The 18,332-nt window shown below is 32.3% G+C and overlaps 2 protein-coding genes across 10 annotated transcripts in view; one reads left to right on the plus strand and one right to left on the minus strand.

Annotated features, from left to right (window-relative positions):
* Positions 1 to 4,289, plus strand: part of rab27b (RAB27B, member RAS oncogene family) — a 44,672-nt gene extending 40,383 nt beyond the window's left edge. For all 6 annotated transcript variants that reach the window (XM_048166761.1, XM_048166765.1, XM_048166764.1 and 3 more), the window contains one exon: positions 3,686 to 4,289. In XM_048166761.1, the coding sequence (XP_048022718.1) occupies positions 3,686 to 3,872 (187 nt within the window). In that variant the 3' untranslated portion in view covers positions 3,873 to 4,289. The remainder of the gene's footprint in view (positions 1 to 3,685) is intronic.
* Positions 4,290 to 11,378: 7,089 nt separating this feature from the next.
* Positions 11,379 to 18,332, minus strand: part of LOC125252681 (cingulin-like protein 1) — a 40,324-nt gene continuing 33,370 nt past the window's right edge. For all 4 annotated transcript variants that reach the window (XM_048166177.1, XM_048166178.1, XM_048166175.1 and 1 more), the window contains 9 exons: positions 17,620 to 17,772; positions 17,348 to 17,515; positions 16,972 to 17,145; positions 15,525 to 15,614; positions 15,293 to 15,376; positions 15,096 to 15,214; positions 14,728 to 14,836; positions 13,381 to 13,544; positions 11,379 to 12,251 (listed from right to left, as the gene is read on the minus strand). In XM_048166177.1, the coding sequence (XP_048022134.1) occupies positions 12,134 to 12,251; positions 13,381 to 13,544; positions 14,728 to 14,836; positions 15,096 to 15,214; positions 15,293 to 15,376; positions 15,525 to 15,614; positions 16,972 to 17,145; positions 17,348 to 17,515; positions 17,620 to 17,772 (1,179 nt within the window). In that variant the 3' untranslated portion in view covers positions 11,379 to 12,133. The remainder of the gene's footprint in view (positions 12,252 to 13,380; positions 13,545 to 14,727; positions 14,837 to 15,095; positions 15,215 to 15,292; positions 15,377 to 15,524; positions 15,615 to 16,971; positions 17,146 to 17,347; positions 17,516 to 17,619; positions 17,773 to 18,332) is intronic.

Genomic DNA, 18,332 nt, shown 5'->3' on the forward strand with positions numbered 1-18,332 from the left:
ATGGCATCTATAAAAGAGATATCTGAAATAGAAACGAAAGTGATATTGCCTCATCCAGTGGAGGACGCACGAGAGGAGATCTGTGCGTTTAATTGGTATGTGTATACTGTAATACTTAATTAACAATGCTTATCAGTGGCGTGCACTTTGATCGTGAAAGTGCCTTTTGCGGTCGCACCGCGGTGCTCCCGTGTTCCCGATGTGAACGTGAGCTCCAGTCCATTACAATTTAGAGCGGTTAAGGCCCGGGTATACTTCATTTCCCGCGTTCCGTTCAGTCTCGCGCGAGCCTTTCAGAGAAACTCCTTTGCCCATGAGCCCGGAAAGACCATGGGAAAGCGCACCCCCCCCGGAATGCAGTTTGGTCCCCCTCACTTTGAAAATTTCTCCTGCGCCCCTGGTATTTTTATTATACCATTATTATAGCTCAAGCAGGATATCATGGTGCGAATATAATGTGAAGGTCATGGGTTGATTCGCAAGTAATGCGTCTGACAAATGTAAATATTTGATATTAATAGTAAAATAAAAATAGTAATTATTGTGTAAAAATCAGTTTATTTCAGCAATTGTGTATATCTTATTTATTTACTTATATGTATTATATATATATATATATATATATATATATATATATATATATATATATATATATATATATATATATATATATAATACATATAAGTAAATAAATAAGATATTTATATTATTAATGTATAAATTGATCTTGCCATTGTATATTTCCTACACTATACTTTGATTTAACATTCGAATATTTTATATCAAGTATCAATATATCATATAGCTTCCTTTTTTACAATACAATATTTTTTACTGTACAATATTATAAATATCATTTATAACAGTCCATATTTCTGTTTTTGCTCAGTATTGTTTAATACATTTTTTTTATATGCTGTCAAATAAATTAGTTTATTTGTTTATTTACACATGCATATATATATATATGTGTGTGTGTGTGTGTGTGTGTGTGTGTATGTTTAATGCTGCACAATTCTAGATAAATTGTGAATCACGTTTTTTTTTTTTTGTTTGTTTGCTTCAAACAGAGATCATGATTCTCCCATGATTATGAACAGACAACTAAACAAAATATGATAATTTACTAGAGGATCTGACAAAATATTAATTGCTGCAGACTATTTGAAAAATTGTATTAATTTAAATTATTTAAAAAAAAAATCAGTTTGAGTGAATGATTCAATGACTCACTCATAAAGATTTGTTTTATTACTGGATGAATCAGTGTTTTTGAACAAATCTCTTGAGTGAATGATTCAATGACTCGCTCATAAAGACTTCATTTGTTTCATTACTGGATGAATCAGTGTTTCTGAACAAATCTCTTGAGTGAATGATTCAATGACTCACTCATAAAGACTTGTTTCATTACTGGATGAATCAGTGTTTCTGAACAAATCTCTTGAGTGAATGATTCAATGACTCACTCATAAAGACTTGTTTCATTACTGGATGAATCAGTGTTTTTGAACAAATCTCTTTAATGAATGATTCAATGACTCACTCATAAAGACTTGTTTCATTACTGGATGAATCAGTGTTTCTGAACAAATCTCTTGAATGAATGATTCAATGACTCACTCATAAAGACTTCACTTGTTTCATTACTGGATGAATCAGTGTTTCTGAACAAATCTCTTGAGTGAATGATTCAGTGACTCACTCATAAAGACTTGTTTCATTACTGGATGAATCAGTGTTTCTGAACAAATCTCTTGAGTGAATGATTCAATGACTCACTCATAAAGACTTGTTTCATTACTGGATGAATCAGTGTTTCTGAACAAATCTCTTGAATGAATGATTCAATGACTCACTCATAAAGACTTGTTTCATTACTGGATGAATCAGTGTTTTTGAACAAATCTCTTTAATGAATGATTCAATGACTCACTCATAAAGACTTCACTTGTTTCATTACTGGATGAATCAGTGTTTCTGAACAAGTCTCTTGAGTGTATGATTCAATGACTCACTCATAAAGACTTGTTTCATTACTGGATGAATCAGTGTTTCTGAACAAATCTCTTTAATGAATGATTCAATGACTCACTCATAAAGACTTCACTTGTTTCATTACTGGATGAATCAGTGTTTCTGAACAAATCTCTTGAGTGTATGATTCAATGACTCACTCATAAAGACTTGTTTCATTACTGGATGAATCAGTGTTTCTGAACAAATCTCTTGAGTGAATGATTCAATGACTCACTCATAAAGACTTGTTTCATTACTGGATGAATCAGTGTTTCTGAACAAATCTCTTGAATGAATGATTCAATGACTCACTCATAAAGACTTGTTTCATTACTGGATGAATCAGTGTTTTTGAACAAATCTCTTTAATGAATGATTCAATGACTCACTCATAAAGACTTCACTTGTTTCATTACTGGATGAATCAGTGTTTCTGAACAAATCTCTTGAGTGTATGATTCAATGACTCACTCATAAAGACTTGTTTCATTACTGGATGAATCAGTGTTTCTGAACAAATCTCTTTAATGAATGATTCAATGACTCACTCATAAAGACTTCACTTGTTTCATTACTGGATGAATCAGTGTTTCTGAACAAATCTCTTGAGTGTATGATTCAATGACTCACTCATAAAGACTTGTTTCATTACTGGATGAATCAGTGTTTCTGAACAAATCTCTTTAATGAATGATTCAATGACTCACTCATAAAGACTTCACTTGTTTCATTACTGGATGAATCAGTGTTTCTGAACAAATCTCTTGAGTGTATGATTCAATGACTCACTCATAAAGACTTGTTTCATTACTGGATGAATCAGTGTTTCTGAACAAATCTCTTGAATGAATGATTCAATGACTCACTCATAAAGACTTCACTTGTTTCATTACTGGATGAATCAGTGTTTCTGAACGAATCTCTTGAGTAAATGATTCAATGACTCACTCATAAAGACTTGTTTAATTACTGGATGAATCAGTGTTTCTGAACAAATCTCTTTAATGAATGATTCAATGACTCACTCATAAAGACTTCACTTGTTTCATTACTGGATGAATCAGTGTTTCTGAACAAATCTCTTGAGTGTATGATTCAATGACTCACTCATAAAGACTTGTTTCATTACTGGATGAATCAGTGTTTCTGAACAAATCTCTTGAGTGTATGATTCAATGACTCACTCATAAAGACTTGTTTCATTACTGGATGAATCAGTGTTTCTGAACAAATCTCTTGAATGAATGATTCAATGACTCACTCATAAAGACTTGTTTCATTACTGGATGAATCAGTGTTTCTGAACAAATCTCTTGAGTGTATGATTCAATGACTCACTCATAAAGACTTGTTTCATTACTGGATGAATCAGTGTTTCTGAACGAATCTCTTGAGTAAATGATTCAATGACTCACTCATAAAGACTTCACTTGTTTCATTACTGGATGAATCAGTATTTTTGAACAAATCTCTTGAATGAATGATTAAAAAAAAAAAAATACATTTTTTAACAGTCACTTGTCGCCACCTGCTGGTGTAAAGATTGTATCTGATACAATCTTTATTTTAAGCTTCAAGTTAATTTCAAAAGGTGATTTGCTTGTGTGAGAAAGTCCAGGCTTCATCTCTGATGGTTGTTTGTGTTTTCATCCTCTCCTCGTCCCAGCATTCCCTACTTCGAGACAAGTGCGGCCACCGGTGCGGAGGTGGACAAGGCCGTGGTCACGCTACTGGACCTGGTGATGAAGAGGATGGAGCAGTGTGTGGACAAACCCGCGGCGGACGCGCAAAACACGGACGGCACCAGCAAACTGGACGCTGTGCCAGCCAACGAGAAGAAATGTGCATGTTAAAGAACCAGGAAGTGCCCTTCCTCTAGTGGACAGGTGCGGACGTGCCGCCCGTCTGGCCGATCTCAGAGCGACGGCACTCGTCTGGATCTCGCACGTCCGTCCTGACCTACTGTATTACAGATATGTGTGGACATTTGTATTTTTCATTGGAGAGTTTGTGAGAGCTGTCGTACTGCCTCGTGATCTTTAACAAACCCTGCGAAATTCACCCCAGATTATAAACAATTGCAAATGCATCTCAAGTAGTCATACACTACCAGTCAAAAGATTTGAATAATTAGGATTTTTTAATGTGTCTGAAAGAGTCTCTTCTGCTCAACAATTCTGCATTTATTTGATCAAAAATACAGTAAAATTGTGAAATATTATTAGAATTTAAAACGGCTGTTTTCTATGTGAATATATAGTGAAGTGTAATTTATTCCTGTGATTTTCAGCATCATTACTCCAGTCTTCAGTGTCACATGATCCTTCAGAAATCATTCTGATATGCTGATTTGATGCTCAAGAAACATTTATGATTATTATCAATGTTGAAAACAGTCATATTTTTTGTAAAACCTGATGGATTTTAACTTTTCAGGATTCTTTGATGAATAGAAAATTCAAAACAACAGTATTTATTTAAAATAGAAATATTTTCTAACATTTAAATGTCTTACCACAAACTTCTGAATGGTTTTGTATCATGGTTTCCATAAAAATATGATAATTGATAATAATCATAAATGTTTCTTGAGCAGCAAATCAACATAGAATGATTTCTGAAGGATCATGTGACACTGAAGACTGGAGTAATGATGCTGAAAATTCAGATTTGATCACTGGATATAAATTACACTTTACTATATATTCACATAGAAAACAGCTGTTTTACACTGTAAAAATATTTCACTATTTTTACAGCCTTGGTGAGCAGAAGAAACTCTTTCAAAAGCATTAAAAAAATCCTAATTATTCAAAACTTTTATTTCGATACTGTTGTGGTGAAAGGTACAATTTTATGGACTATAATTTCTATTGGACATTCAAATCTAAATGAATGAACATACTAAAAAAGAAAGTCTGGTAAAACTTAATTGGACATTCATATATCTGTCATTTTAACAGTGATCATGCCTGTAGAACGGTCTAGAAACAGTTTGTGCCAAACACTATTCCACTGCCTGAGTCCGTCTTTGGTGAATGGAAACCTGTGCATGTCTATACAGGCCAAAGACTGCAGACTGGAGATGCTTCAGGCCTTTATTCCGTCACGTTTGTTTCTTGAGTATGATGCTTGCGTGTCAGTGAGTGTCGGTGCATGCGGCCAACAGTAGGTTCACTCGCGGCTTTAGATGTAGGGCTGACGTCTAACACAATCATACTTGGGATTTTATCATGAATCGTGTTATTAAACGATGCAGATGAATCTCTGATCACGTACACACCTCTTGGACTGAATTTTTAGATTGTGTTCACATAAAAGGTCATGAACAGTAGAAAGTACAGATTGATGCATAAATTGCAAATAAATAGTTGAATAATTATGGTGTGTTTATATATGTTTGTGAGGCGCTCCAACACACGCTTCTGTATGGAAGATTGTTTTCACCACAGAATAAAAAAGGTGATTGTGACTTTTATCTCACAATTTATTTCTCACAATTGCGAGTTTATATCTCCAGGGTTATTATCGTCAACTAAAACTATTAAAAAACATTTCTGTTAATTGAAATAAAGTACAATGTATATATTAGTTGAAAAATGTTGCAATGGCAATAATCTGTTTAAGCTGAAGCACTAAAATTATTAAATGGAAAAAAATGAAATTAAAAGAAATTAAATCTAAATAGGATTAATAATAATTACAAAAGCACATAATAAAATGACAAAAATATTAAAGTTAAATTAACATAAATTAAGTGAATGATTCAATGACTCACTTGTTTCATTTTTGGATGATTCAGTGTTTTTGAACAAATCTCTTGAATGAATGATTCAATGACTCACTCATAAAGACTCATAAAATAATAAAAACTTTAATAAAATTAATAATTAAAATAATAAAAATACTCAAATTCGGACTTTATAACTCACAACTGGGAGTTTATTTCACACATTTGTGTGAAATAATGTCAGCATTGCAAGTTATATACTTACAATTGCGAGAAACAATTTGCGAGATGAATTGTGAGATAAAATTACCTTATTTTGTATTACGTGACAAAAACGAGCTTCCATACCTCTGACTTCTGAACATTTGAAAGAAATTAAATGACAGGTGACACATTTTTAATGCATCTGTGATTAATACAGATCCTGAAAACACATCCAGATCATATTTCAGACTTCATTCAAAAGCATTAGGATGTTTTAAACTGTGACGTTATTTTCAGACATTTCAACCAAACTCATTACTGTAATGCTCGACTTTTTACTATATCTCATCATTCTTAATGTTGCTCATTACACATTACAGTGTTTAATTTTTAATTACAGTAAATCAGCAAAAAGGCAGTTCAACATATGATAAACAATTAAATGTATCTTTATTTTTAACATTGCAGTAATGAGAATTTAGAGGTTTTTTGGGTTTTTTTTAACAATTGGAAATTGTTGAAAAGCAAAGAAATCTTGGTCATAATAGGCGTCATTTTTGTACGGAAGAGGATTAGGGCCAAACAATAATAAAAAAATAAAACCATCTCGAGATTAAAGTTGTTAAATTTCGAGAAAAAAGTGGAGATAAAATGTTGAGAATAAACTTGTTAAATTACGAGAAAAAACTCGTTAAATTTCAAGAAAAAGGTCGAGATAAAATGTTGAGAATAAACTTGTTAAATTACAAGAAAAAAGTTGTTAAATTACGAGAACAAATTTGTTAAATTATGAGAAAAATGTAGAGAAAAAATGTTGAGAATAAAGTCATTAAATTAACGAATTTATTCTCGTAATTTAACGAATTTGTTCTTGTAATTTAATGACTTTATTCTCAACATTTTATCTCGACTTTTTTCTCTAAATTTAACGAATTTGTTCTCGTAATTTAACGACTTTTTTCTCTTAATTTAACAAATTTATTTTCGTAATTTAACGAATTTATTCTCAACATTTTATCTCGACTTTTTTCTCATAATTTAATGAATTTGTTCTCGTAATTTAACGACTTTTTTCTCTTAATTTAATGACTTTATTCTCAACATTTTATCTCGACTTTTGACTTGAAATTTCGAGAAAAAAGTCGAGATAAAATGTTGAGAATAAAGTCATTAAATTAACAAATTTATTCTCGTAATTTAATGACTTTTTTCTCTTAATTTAATAACTTTATTCTCAACATTTTATCTCCACTTTTTTCTTGAAATTTAACTTTTTTCTTGTAATTTAATGACTTTATTCTCAACATTTTATCTCGACCTTTTTCTCGTAATTTAACGAGTTTATTCTCAACATTTTATTTCGACTTTTTTCTCGAAATTTAACAACTTTAATCCCGAGATGGTTTTATTTTTTTATTATTGCTTGGCCCTAATCCTCTTCCGTATTTTTGTTTAAAATACAAAATGTTTTATTTTGTCTTATGAATTTGGCATGAAATACTACTTGGATGTTTCTTGTACAGCCAGATTAATGCAAATGTCCTTCTGTTATGTTTTTTATTTGGTGAATATCATGAAATCATGTCCAGGTCATATTTGACACTAAATTCAAAACCATTAATATGTTTTGCACTGTGATATTCTTTTAATGACAATTAAACACATTTTAATAACTCTTATTACTGTATGTAAATGTTTTAACTTTTGATTTTTTTTCCTGATCTCATTATGTTTCTCATGACTGTGATACAGTGATGTTTTGAATTAAAATCAGCAAAATGGCAGCATAACAATTACTTATTTTTTATTATTATTATTGTGAAATTGGTCCTAAAATATGCTTAATTCTCTTATGTTTTTTTAATAATATAATTTCAGGGTGAAATATGACCTGGGTGTGTTTTTGACATAGGTGAGATTCATATGGTTATTATTATTGTTTAATGAGGTCTGTATTAGTGCTCGAAATGATTGATACGGTTTCTAGAGTTTATTTGTTTGATGTTTGATTAGTAAAGGCCGTTCACACCAAGAACGGTAACTATATTGGCGTTCACACCAGCAGAGGATGTCGTTCTGTTTATTCTAAGCGTACCGCCACAAAGTTTCTCTGTGCCGCCATTGTTATAGTTGTGGACTCTACTGTTATTTTATATTTAGATGACTTGTTATAATTATCGTCCTTTGTGTGAACGGGCTTTTAACACAGTTTTATTTTTGTCCTCCGGTGCCAAATCATCCCGTGCCATAATCACCTCTGTTCCTCATGATTCATGACGCTCGCGGTGTGTGTGTGTGTGTGTGTGTGTGTGTGTGGAACGACTGATCGCACATGCCTTTAAATGTGACAATCTCTGGACCAACGTTTCAGTTTGAAGAACATTCAGATTTGCTTTTGTGTTTCTACTGAACTTCTGCTTGGCCTTGAACAGAGCCGCGTCTCTTGAGCTTCTCGTGTGTTTTACTGGTTTAGTACCTCATGTGGTTAAAGGAATGGCTTTATGACAAGTGATGTTGTTCTTAAAAGTTTACATTGAAGGATTTTCTCTCCTTGTGCCTGTAAAGATCTACTGACCAATGACACGCTGCCCGAGTCTTTAATAGGGTCCTGAACTCCTCTAAGCTATTTTACCGCATTAAAAGTATATTTGGCAAAATAAAGCAGAAAATAACACAAAGAACTTTACTGTAACTGTAACGCAGGTTTAAAAAAAAATCAACTCTTCAGTTTTCTTTGAGAGCGTTTATTTTTTGTTATGCGTGTGACATGTTACTAAAGAATAAAGATGGAAAATGCTCTTGAGTTTTTGTTGTTTTGGTTCTGTGTGAATGTGAATGATGAATGTGTGCGAACTTGAATTTGTAACTTCTCAGTGTGTAATTTACTAAAATAGTAAAAAGTCAACATTTGAAATTATAGGGACACCTCGGTTTCAAAGTTTTGGAAGCATGAATGTTTTTCAAGGTAACAGTTTTCTTAAATTGTTTAACTCTTTCCCTGCCATTGATGGAATTTTCCGTCTTTCTGTGTTTTCACTGTTATACGGTAGGTGGCGCTATTACACATCTTCAGCGAATCTCCGGATCAAAACATAGGCAAAAAAGCAGAAACAAGCGATAAAAGCATTTCTTATGTTTGTGGTCTTTGGTGAGGAAAGAGTTAAATATGCAAATGAGGGCTTAGCTAATTAAATACGCACTAATTTGCATACGTTTCCAGAACAGAAATCTGAACATTGGATAAAGGCAGGATCAAAATTCTTGTTTCATTAAAGAGCCGTTTAAACGACACAGTTTTCAAGTAAAAATGGAAAACATGCATTTTGGCATTTACAGAATATCGTTTTGGGGGCCTGAAAACACAAACTTTTGTGAAAACGATGACATCAAGCACACGTATAATGTGTTCAGTCTATAAGGGTGTAGTTTTTCTTTACAAAGTGACATCGCCATCTTCTGGTCGGGCAGCAGAATACAGGGATTTTAATAGTTTTCGCGGATCTGCACGAATGGAGATTGATTGTCCAGCGTAAGCTGTCGTCTGTGCGGAAAAAACGCAACGGAAAAACTTTTCAGTTTTTAGCACGTCATTGTGTAAATGCACCCTTAGTCTTGCCTTAACTCTTTCCCTGCCATTGGAATTTTCCAGCAATCCATGTTTTCACTGTTATACGGTAGGGGGCGCTATTACGCATCTTCTGAAAGAGTACAGAATCTCCAGATCAAAACACAGATGAAGCAGCAGAAACGAGCAATAAAAGCATTCATTATTGAATGAAATGAACCCATGAAGAGGAAACGACTGAAGCTTTGAGGTGTTGATGGACTCGATCTACTCCAGCTGCGTTTCGATCATCTTTCTGAATCCCATCTGGAAAAAAGTCTTTAAAAAACACTATTTTCTCAGCTGTTTTTTATAAATGAAACTTACCCAAAAAAGCAACGTTCATCAACAAAATCTTCTGGTAGCCATAAAAGTTTTGTGAAAATGGTGTTGGCAAGTTAAAAAAAAAAAAAAAAAAAAAACGAGTTAAATATGCAAATGAGGCCTTAGCTAATTAAATACACACTAATTTGCATACATTTCCTACGGAAGAGGATTAGGACCAAGCAATAATAAAACAATAAAACCATCTCGAGATTAAAGTTGTTAAATTTCGAGAAAAAAGTTGAGATAAAATGTTGAAAATAAACATTAAATTATGAGAATAAAGTCATTAAATTACGAGAAAAAAGTTGTTAAATTTCGAGAAAAAAGTCGAGATAAAATGTTGAAAATAAACTCATTAAATTACGAGAAAAAAGTCGTTAAATTACGAGAACAAATTCGTTAAATTATGAGAAAAATGTCGTTAAATTTCGAGAAAAAAGTTGAGATAAAATGTTGAGAATAAAGTCATTAAATTATGAGAAAAAAGTCGTTAAATTACGAGAACAAATTTGAGATAAAATGTTGGCTGTTCATTTACACGGCGACAGCATTTTGGGGGCCTAAAAACGCAAACTTTTGAAAACGGGATTCAAAGTCAGAGTTTTTGAAAACAACACCGTTATCTCCGTGTAAACTACAAAAACGTGAATTTGTGAAAATGGCGACATGATGCACATGCCTATTACATATTCAGTCTATAGGCATGTCGTTTTTGTTTACAAAGTGACATCGCCATCTACTGGCCTGGCAGAATACAGCGTTTTGACAACGTTGTCTATATGCGAAAAACACAAATGGAAAAACTTTTCAGTTTTCAGTACATCAGTGTACCCTTAGTCGACATTGGTTTTGCCTTTAGTATCTCGCCTTAACTCTTTCCCTGCCATTGATGGAATTTTCCGGCAATCCATGTTTTCACTGTTATACTGTAGGTGGCGCTGTTATGCATCTTCTGAAAGAGTACAGAATCTCCAGATCAAAACACAGACGAAGCTGCAGAAACAAGCTATAGAATCTCAATTATTAACATGATCATCAAACATTAAACAGCACATAAAACAAAACTGCCTGACGTTACTGAATGAAATGATGAACCCGTGAAGAGGAAACGACTGAAGCTTTGAGGTGTTGATGGACTCCATCTGTGTTTTGATCATTGCTCTGAATCACATCCGGACGAAGTCTTTAATAAAAACACAATTTTCTCAGCTTTTCAAAAAATATTTTTAATGAAACTTACCCACATATAAGTGTTGCTAAAACAGAGAACACAGGAAGCCAGAATAAAATGTATTTTTCTTTGTTTTTTGGTTTTCTTTTGACATATCACATGTTCAAATATTCAACAAAATCTGGTGGCCATGAAAGTTTTGTGAAAATGATCTAAAATTCTGGCTGGGAAAGAGTTAAGTAGGTCTTTATTTTGATTTGACTACTCTCTGTCTGCCTTTTGTGGCATTAACAGTCAAAGTTAAACAATGAACAAAGCACCAGTCATGTTTTAGCATATTTTATTACCATTTTGTCCTACATATGAAACACCCTGCTGCTGTATTTTAAGTGGCACTAAATGGAGCGCGTGAAGAATCCAGACAGACACACACATGATCCCTTTCAACATGTTATATATCATCATTAACACTTAAACACGATTCCCTCGACAGGTTCAGAACCGTCAGCAGAATTCACATGCATGCAAGTTCACTTAAAGTCCCAAAATAAACCTAAACAGGATGCCATGAATAACTACACACTTCATTATGAATATTCATTTCTACCTAGTTTATACTAATATATGCATAATGTAAACAGATGATTGAATTCATTTAGAAAAAAGAACGGACAGCTTGATAGAGAACATTAACCAGTGAACATGTAGAATAGACCGATAGCTTACTGTAAACGACACAAACGGTGACGTCCTTTCATGGAAAGCAGATTTTCCTGTAAGAACTGTCTAGAAATCTCTGTCTGCACCAGCACTAGATATAATTATATTCCTAAGAGTGTCAGTCCACAGGAAACAACTTTTCCACACCATCATTGACTTCCTGTTCTTGAGTTCAGTTCATAGGGAGTTTCTGTGGATCCGGTCTCTCTGGTTTGTGTGCGTCTCATCTCAGTTCAGCGGATGAAACAGTTTGTATTAACGGAGACGGACGGCAGGATGCGGTTTACGTTCAGATCCAGGTTTGGTTTTGGCAGTTTTTGATATAGTTCTGGGTTTGGCCGGTGTTTGTTGGGTCAGTTCAGACCTGTGAGATCTGCTTCTGTGTGGGTTTGGACTCGGCCTGTTCCTCTTCCTCATCTTCATCTTCGCTGAAGTTCAGTTTCAGGTTTTCTAGAACTTGTCTCGACTCTTTCCTCCTGCAGGACACAAAAAAACAATATTAGGAGAACATTAAACTAGAATAAATGTTTGATATTAAGGACATTTAGTTTTGATGCAAAATACAGTCTCAAATAATTATATATTTATTGGATTTAACAAAAATGCATCAAATATACATAAATATTTATTTTGTTTTAATAAATGTAATTTATATTACATTAATGTGGTGTATATTGTATTTATTTATATACAATTATAATAATAATTATTTGTGTGTATTATATATATATATATATATATATGCATGTTGTTTTATAAATTAAATTTATATTGATCTAAAATAATAGTCTATTAACCAAAATATTTATTTATAATTATAATAAAATATATACATAAATGTATATTATTTAATAAATGTATCTTACATGAATCTATTACTGTGGTGTATATTGACAAATATTTATAATACAATACAAATAAACAAATAATTACTTATTTAATAAATGTTATTTATTAATTAATGCATTATTATGGTGTATTTATTAACACAAATATTTATGTATAATTATAATAAAACATTTATATCAATATAAAATAATATGGAGTATTAATTAAAACAAATATTTATAATTAAATGAAAATAAATATTTATTTATTATTTAATAAGTGTAATCTATTATAATATATATTATTATAGTGTATTAACACAGATATTTATTTATAATTATAATAAAATACATATGTATACATAAATATTTATATTATGTATTAAATACTTATGTATTATTTAATAAGTGTAATTTATATTGATATGCTGTCTATGTTGAAACAAATATTTATTTAATTGTAATAAGTTACATATATACATAAATAATTACTTATTTAATATTTGTGTTCATATAAAATAAGATGTTATTAATATAAAATATATGGCACATACTAAATGATATATATTTATGTAAATATGTCTATATATGTATTATAATTATAAATAAATATCTGTCAGATTATAGCCTATATATATATATATATATATATATATATGCATTTATTATTTAATAAATATATTTTATATGAATATGTTTTAAAGGGATGAGATGTACTTGTTGGTCCAGCAGAGTGTGTGTGTGAGTGTGTGTGTGTGTGTGTGTGTGTGTGTCGTACTTGTTGGTCAGCTGTTGGTCCAGCAGTTGTCTCTGCAGGCGGCTGTTAGCTTCTCTCTCCTCCATCAGCTCTCTCTGTGTGTGTCGATGTTGAACATCACGTCGACTCGCCTCTTCCTCGGCCTCGTTCAGCTGCCTCTTCAGCGAGCGGATCCGCTGAGTCATCTACAAACACACACTAACTTCAGTACTTTCTCTCAGTCTATCGTCCATCAGGAGAAAATCACCTGATCAAATCACTGACGCTAACTCGGAGAACAACACTTACATCAGAACAAAACAAAAAGTCTGAGAGAAAAAGATTACATTACTAAATAATCAGTAGTAATTAAATAAGAAATATCTAAATATATAATAAGTAATTTATATATATATATATATATATATATATATATATATATATATATATATACACACACACACACACACACACACACACACACACACACACACACACTACCGTTTAAAAGTTTGGGATCGGTAAGATTTTTAATGTTTTTAAAAGAAGTTTTATCTGCTCACCAAGGCTGCATTTATTTATTTAAAAATACAGTAAAAACAGTACTATTGTGAAATATTATTACAATTTAAAATAACTGTTTTCTATTGGAATATATTTTAAAATGTAATTTATTCTTGTGTTGGCAAAGCTGAATTTTCAGCATCGTTACTCCAGTCTTCAGTCTTGAACGGTAGTGTATATATATATATATATTAGTTTTGTTAATAAACCATATGGTTTTATTTGAACATGAATTACATTTTTTAAAATAGTAATTATGTATACATGTATTTTATTAGAATTACACATTAATATTTGTGTTATATATATATATATATATATATATATATATATATATATATATACACACACACGCATGCATACATACAGTACATAGCTATATTTATATAAATTACATAAATGATATGATGTTTAATTCAGATTGTGCTGTTTCTATGTTCTAATTAAATGTGAGTAAATTAATACATTTAATTATATTAATGTAAAATAATATAATTAAAAAATAATATAATGTATTAACACAAATACATGTATACATAATTACTTTTTATTTATTACATGTAATTTAAAATTATAAAAAATATGTATTGATTGACACAAGTATGTATTCATAATTACAGAGGCAAATATGTGTGTGTGTGTGTGTGAGAGAGAGAGAGAGAGAGAGAGAGAGAGAGAGAGAGAGAGAGAGAGAGTGTGTGTGTGTGTTGTTCAGTGTTTTGTCTCCCTCTGCTGTCAATCAGTTGTACCAGCTCCCTCTGTGTGTGTGTGTGTGTGTGTGTGTGTGTGTGTGTGTGTGTGTGTGTGTGTGTGTGTGTGTCGTACCAGCTCCTTCTGCTCCGTGGAGATCTTGTGTTCGTCCTCCATCTGCTCCGTCAGCTCGTGAATCTTCCTCTCCAGTTTGCTGATGGTGTTGCTCAAGACCACTTTATTCCTGAGGAGCAGCAGAACGACACCATGAGCTTCTCGAAACAACTCTTCATGACAAAACGCTTCAATGTAAGGAGAAACACTTTCATGTTTAATAGGTTGTTTATTTTTTTCTAGTGATAAAGTGTGTTTACGAGCCGTTTAATTCATAAAATGTAATTAAAATGAAAAAAAAAAAATGGAACGGAACCCTTTAAGTGTCCGTATAGATTCCGTGTGTGTGTGTGTGTGTGTGTGTGTGTGTGTGTGTGTGTGTGTCTGACCTCTCCTCCGCACGCAGTGTGTTCTCCAGCTCTTTGGCTTTGATCTCGGCTCTAGTGACGGAATCGACCTCGACTCTGTTATTCTGAAGCTCCTCCATCTCCCTGCGCAGATCTCGCACCTGAAAACACCACCATCATCATCATCATCATCATCGTCGTTCATTATTAAAGATGTGTGTGTGAGTGAAGACACACACCTGTCTCTCCAGGATGGCCTTCTCACACTCCAGCTGCTCGTTGAGATCTTTCTCCTGCAGGAGCTTCATCTGCAGCTGTTCAGCCTGTGAGAGACACACACACACGTTCATTACAAAACTGCACAAAATGATGTTCTTCCTCAGTAGTTTTGTCTTGTTTTCCAGCGGTTCAAAGTTGGAATGACTTGTTTTAAAGGGATGCTTTCAGAACGTTTGTGAAGAGTGTTCAGACCTGATCCAGAGCTCTCTTGTGTTTGGACGCTGATCGCTGCTCGTTCTCCTGCAGCTCCTCCAGATCGGCCTCCAGATCGATGATGTTCTCCTGTTAGCAGCGTGAACAGACACCACAAATCAATCATGTCTCGTGTAATCGCTCAGTGTTTCAACAGGCGAAAGAAGTCAGTAAAACAGCTTAAGAACAACGACATGTAACGTCACTTTGACCTCAGAAAAACATTTTCAGTGACCATAAACTCCATAGTTAAGAAAAATAACTCTTGAGAGGAGCTTTTTGATAAATATATGCACTATATTACTTATTTATTATATTTTTAATTTTTAAACTAATACATTTATTTATTTATTCTTATTTTTTATTTAATTATTTTAAAATAAATATAGTATATATTATATTATACCACATATTCATTATATTTTTAATTTATTAATATACATGTATTTATTCTTTTTATTTAATTACTTTAAAATATATATTTTATAGTACATTGCATTATAATATATTACATATACATTATATTTTTTAATGTAATAAAATATATATTTATTTTTAAATAAATGCAAATAAATAAATTTGTCTATATATCTTTTTTATTTAATTATTTTAAAAGAAATATATATATTATATTACATAAAAATAATTCATTTGTAATATAGTAAAATGTAATATAATATAAATAATTTTAAAAATAAGAATAAATTTATTAATAAATGTAAAATACATTGAATATGAGATATATTTCTTTTAAAATAATTAATTACTAAAAATAATAAATATGTAATCTAATATAATTTATTAATTAATAAGTGTATGTATATATTCATTTTTCTATTCTTATTTTTATGTATTTATTTCTAAACATGTTGTCTTCATTATTTAATGAATGTCTGAATAAATATTTATATGTCAACAACAAATTAACATAGGAAAAATCTGATATAAAAATGATTTAATATTTTATATACAACTTTGGAGTGTTTATTATTAAATACATTTGATTAAATCATTAATAATCAGTTAAATAAATGAATATTTTGGGTTTTCGGCTAACTTTTTTTTTTTTTTAAACTTTGGTCATTTCAGTCTTTAGTATTTTTTTGATGCGTCGCTAATGCAAATAATATGTAAATGGGCAGTTTGATGATCTTTCAAACAGTTTTTCACAAACAGACAATATCCAGTAATATTATTGATTTGACTGCACTGACACTATTGGATGAGAACAAAACTTGAACAGAACTGATCTGAATAATCACAATATTGTCATTTTAGAGCCGAATCTGAATCTGCATCATTGATGTTCCTGTTCAACACTAACTCTATAATCTGTACTGTATAAAGCGAGAATAGAAATACAGCTGACTTCTCTAGATAATAGTGAACACACACACACACACACACACACACACACACACACACACAGATGATGCGGCGTGTGTACCTGTGCTAGTTTGAGCTGTTTGGAGAGCTCGTCTCTGGACTGGCTGAGCGTCTGCAGCTCCATGCGCAGATCCTCCACCGTCCTCTCGGCCTGTTTGCACTGCAGCTGCACACGCTCCCGCAGCTGGATCTCCTCCTCCAGAGTCTGCTCCTTATCGCTCAGCTTATCAGTCACCTGCACACACACACACACACACTCAGAGTCATGATGGAGTCGAGCGCAGAGAGAATTTTTATTTTTCAGGATTCTTTGAGGAATATGAGGTTCAAAAGAACAGCATTCATTTGAAATGGAATGTTTTGTAACATTATAAATGTGTTCAGTGTCACTTTTGATCAGTTTAAAGTGTCCTCTCTGAATAAAGTGCTGCTCTGACCTCTCCCTGCAGTCTGCTGACGATCTGTGTGAGGCGCAGCAGCTCCTGGTCCTTCTCCAGCACGCTCTCCTCCAGCTCCTCCACCCTCAGATGAGCGTCGGCCCGCAGCTTCTGCTGCAAACTCAGCTCCACTCGCGCCTGATTCGCCTCCTGGAGAGCGTCTGACAACTGACACACACACACTTTCTTCAGTCATCTTCATACTCTCTGAAACAACTTTGCTTTTTTACTGATGTCATCAAGTATGTGTGTGTGTGTGTGTGTGTGTGTACCTCCGTCTCCAGTCTGAACACACTGTTGCCGAGTTCTAGAGCTTTCTTGGCTTTGTTCTCCTTCTCCAGCTCCAGCTCCTCCAGACTGCGTTCAGTGAGCCACAGTTTTTCAGACAGAGTCTGAGCGTGTTGAGTTTGTTTCTCCAGAGCTTCCTGAAGAAACACAAGATCAGAAAACACACAAAATAAAAACATGGATTTTTAATGATTTTACATCACACAAAATACAGAAAGCATAAATGCAAAGATGATCTTTCAATAACCATTTTCTTGATTTTGCTTGATGATATTTAGCATTTCCCCTAATTTTACATTTGCTTATTAAATTACGTTACTGCTAATTTTCTGAGGGATTTTTGAAAAGCATTTTGTGGAGTTTATTTGCATGATAATAGGAATGAAACAACAGAGAAGAAATAATAATAAAAAATAAAAAACAAATTGCCATTTTTGAGAAAATGAGAAATGTTGCCCTGGCTGAGACTAGAAGAAGAAAAAAGAAGATATTTAATATATTTTTAATTGTTAATATTTAATTTTATCATTTATTATTTATTTAAATAATCATTTATTATTTTATTTTGTGTAGTGGGTTTGTGGGTTTTTTATTTGTTTTTCTTTTGTTTTGTTTTTTAAATATGTCTATATATAGTTTTTTATAAATAATACAAAATTACATAATAATAATAATAATAATAATAATAATAATAATA

The sequence above is a fragment of the Megalobrama amblycephala genome, linkage group LG18 (assembly GCF_018812025.1).
Source record: "Megalobrama amblycephala isolate DHTTF-2021 linkage group LG18, ASM1881202v1, whole genome shotgun sequence".
NCBI classification, from domain to species: domain Eukaryota; kingdom Metazoa; phylum Chordata; class Actinopteri; order Cypriniformes; family Xenocyprididae; genus Megalobrama; species Megalobrama amblycephala.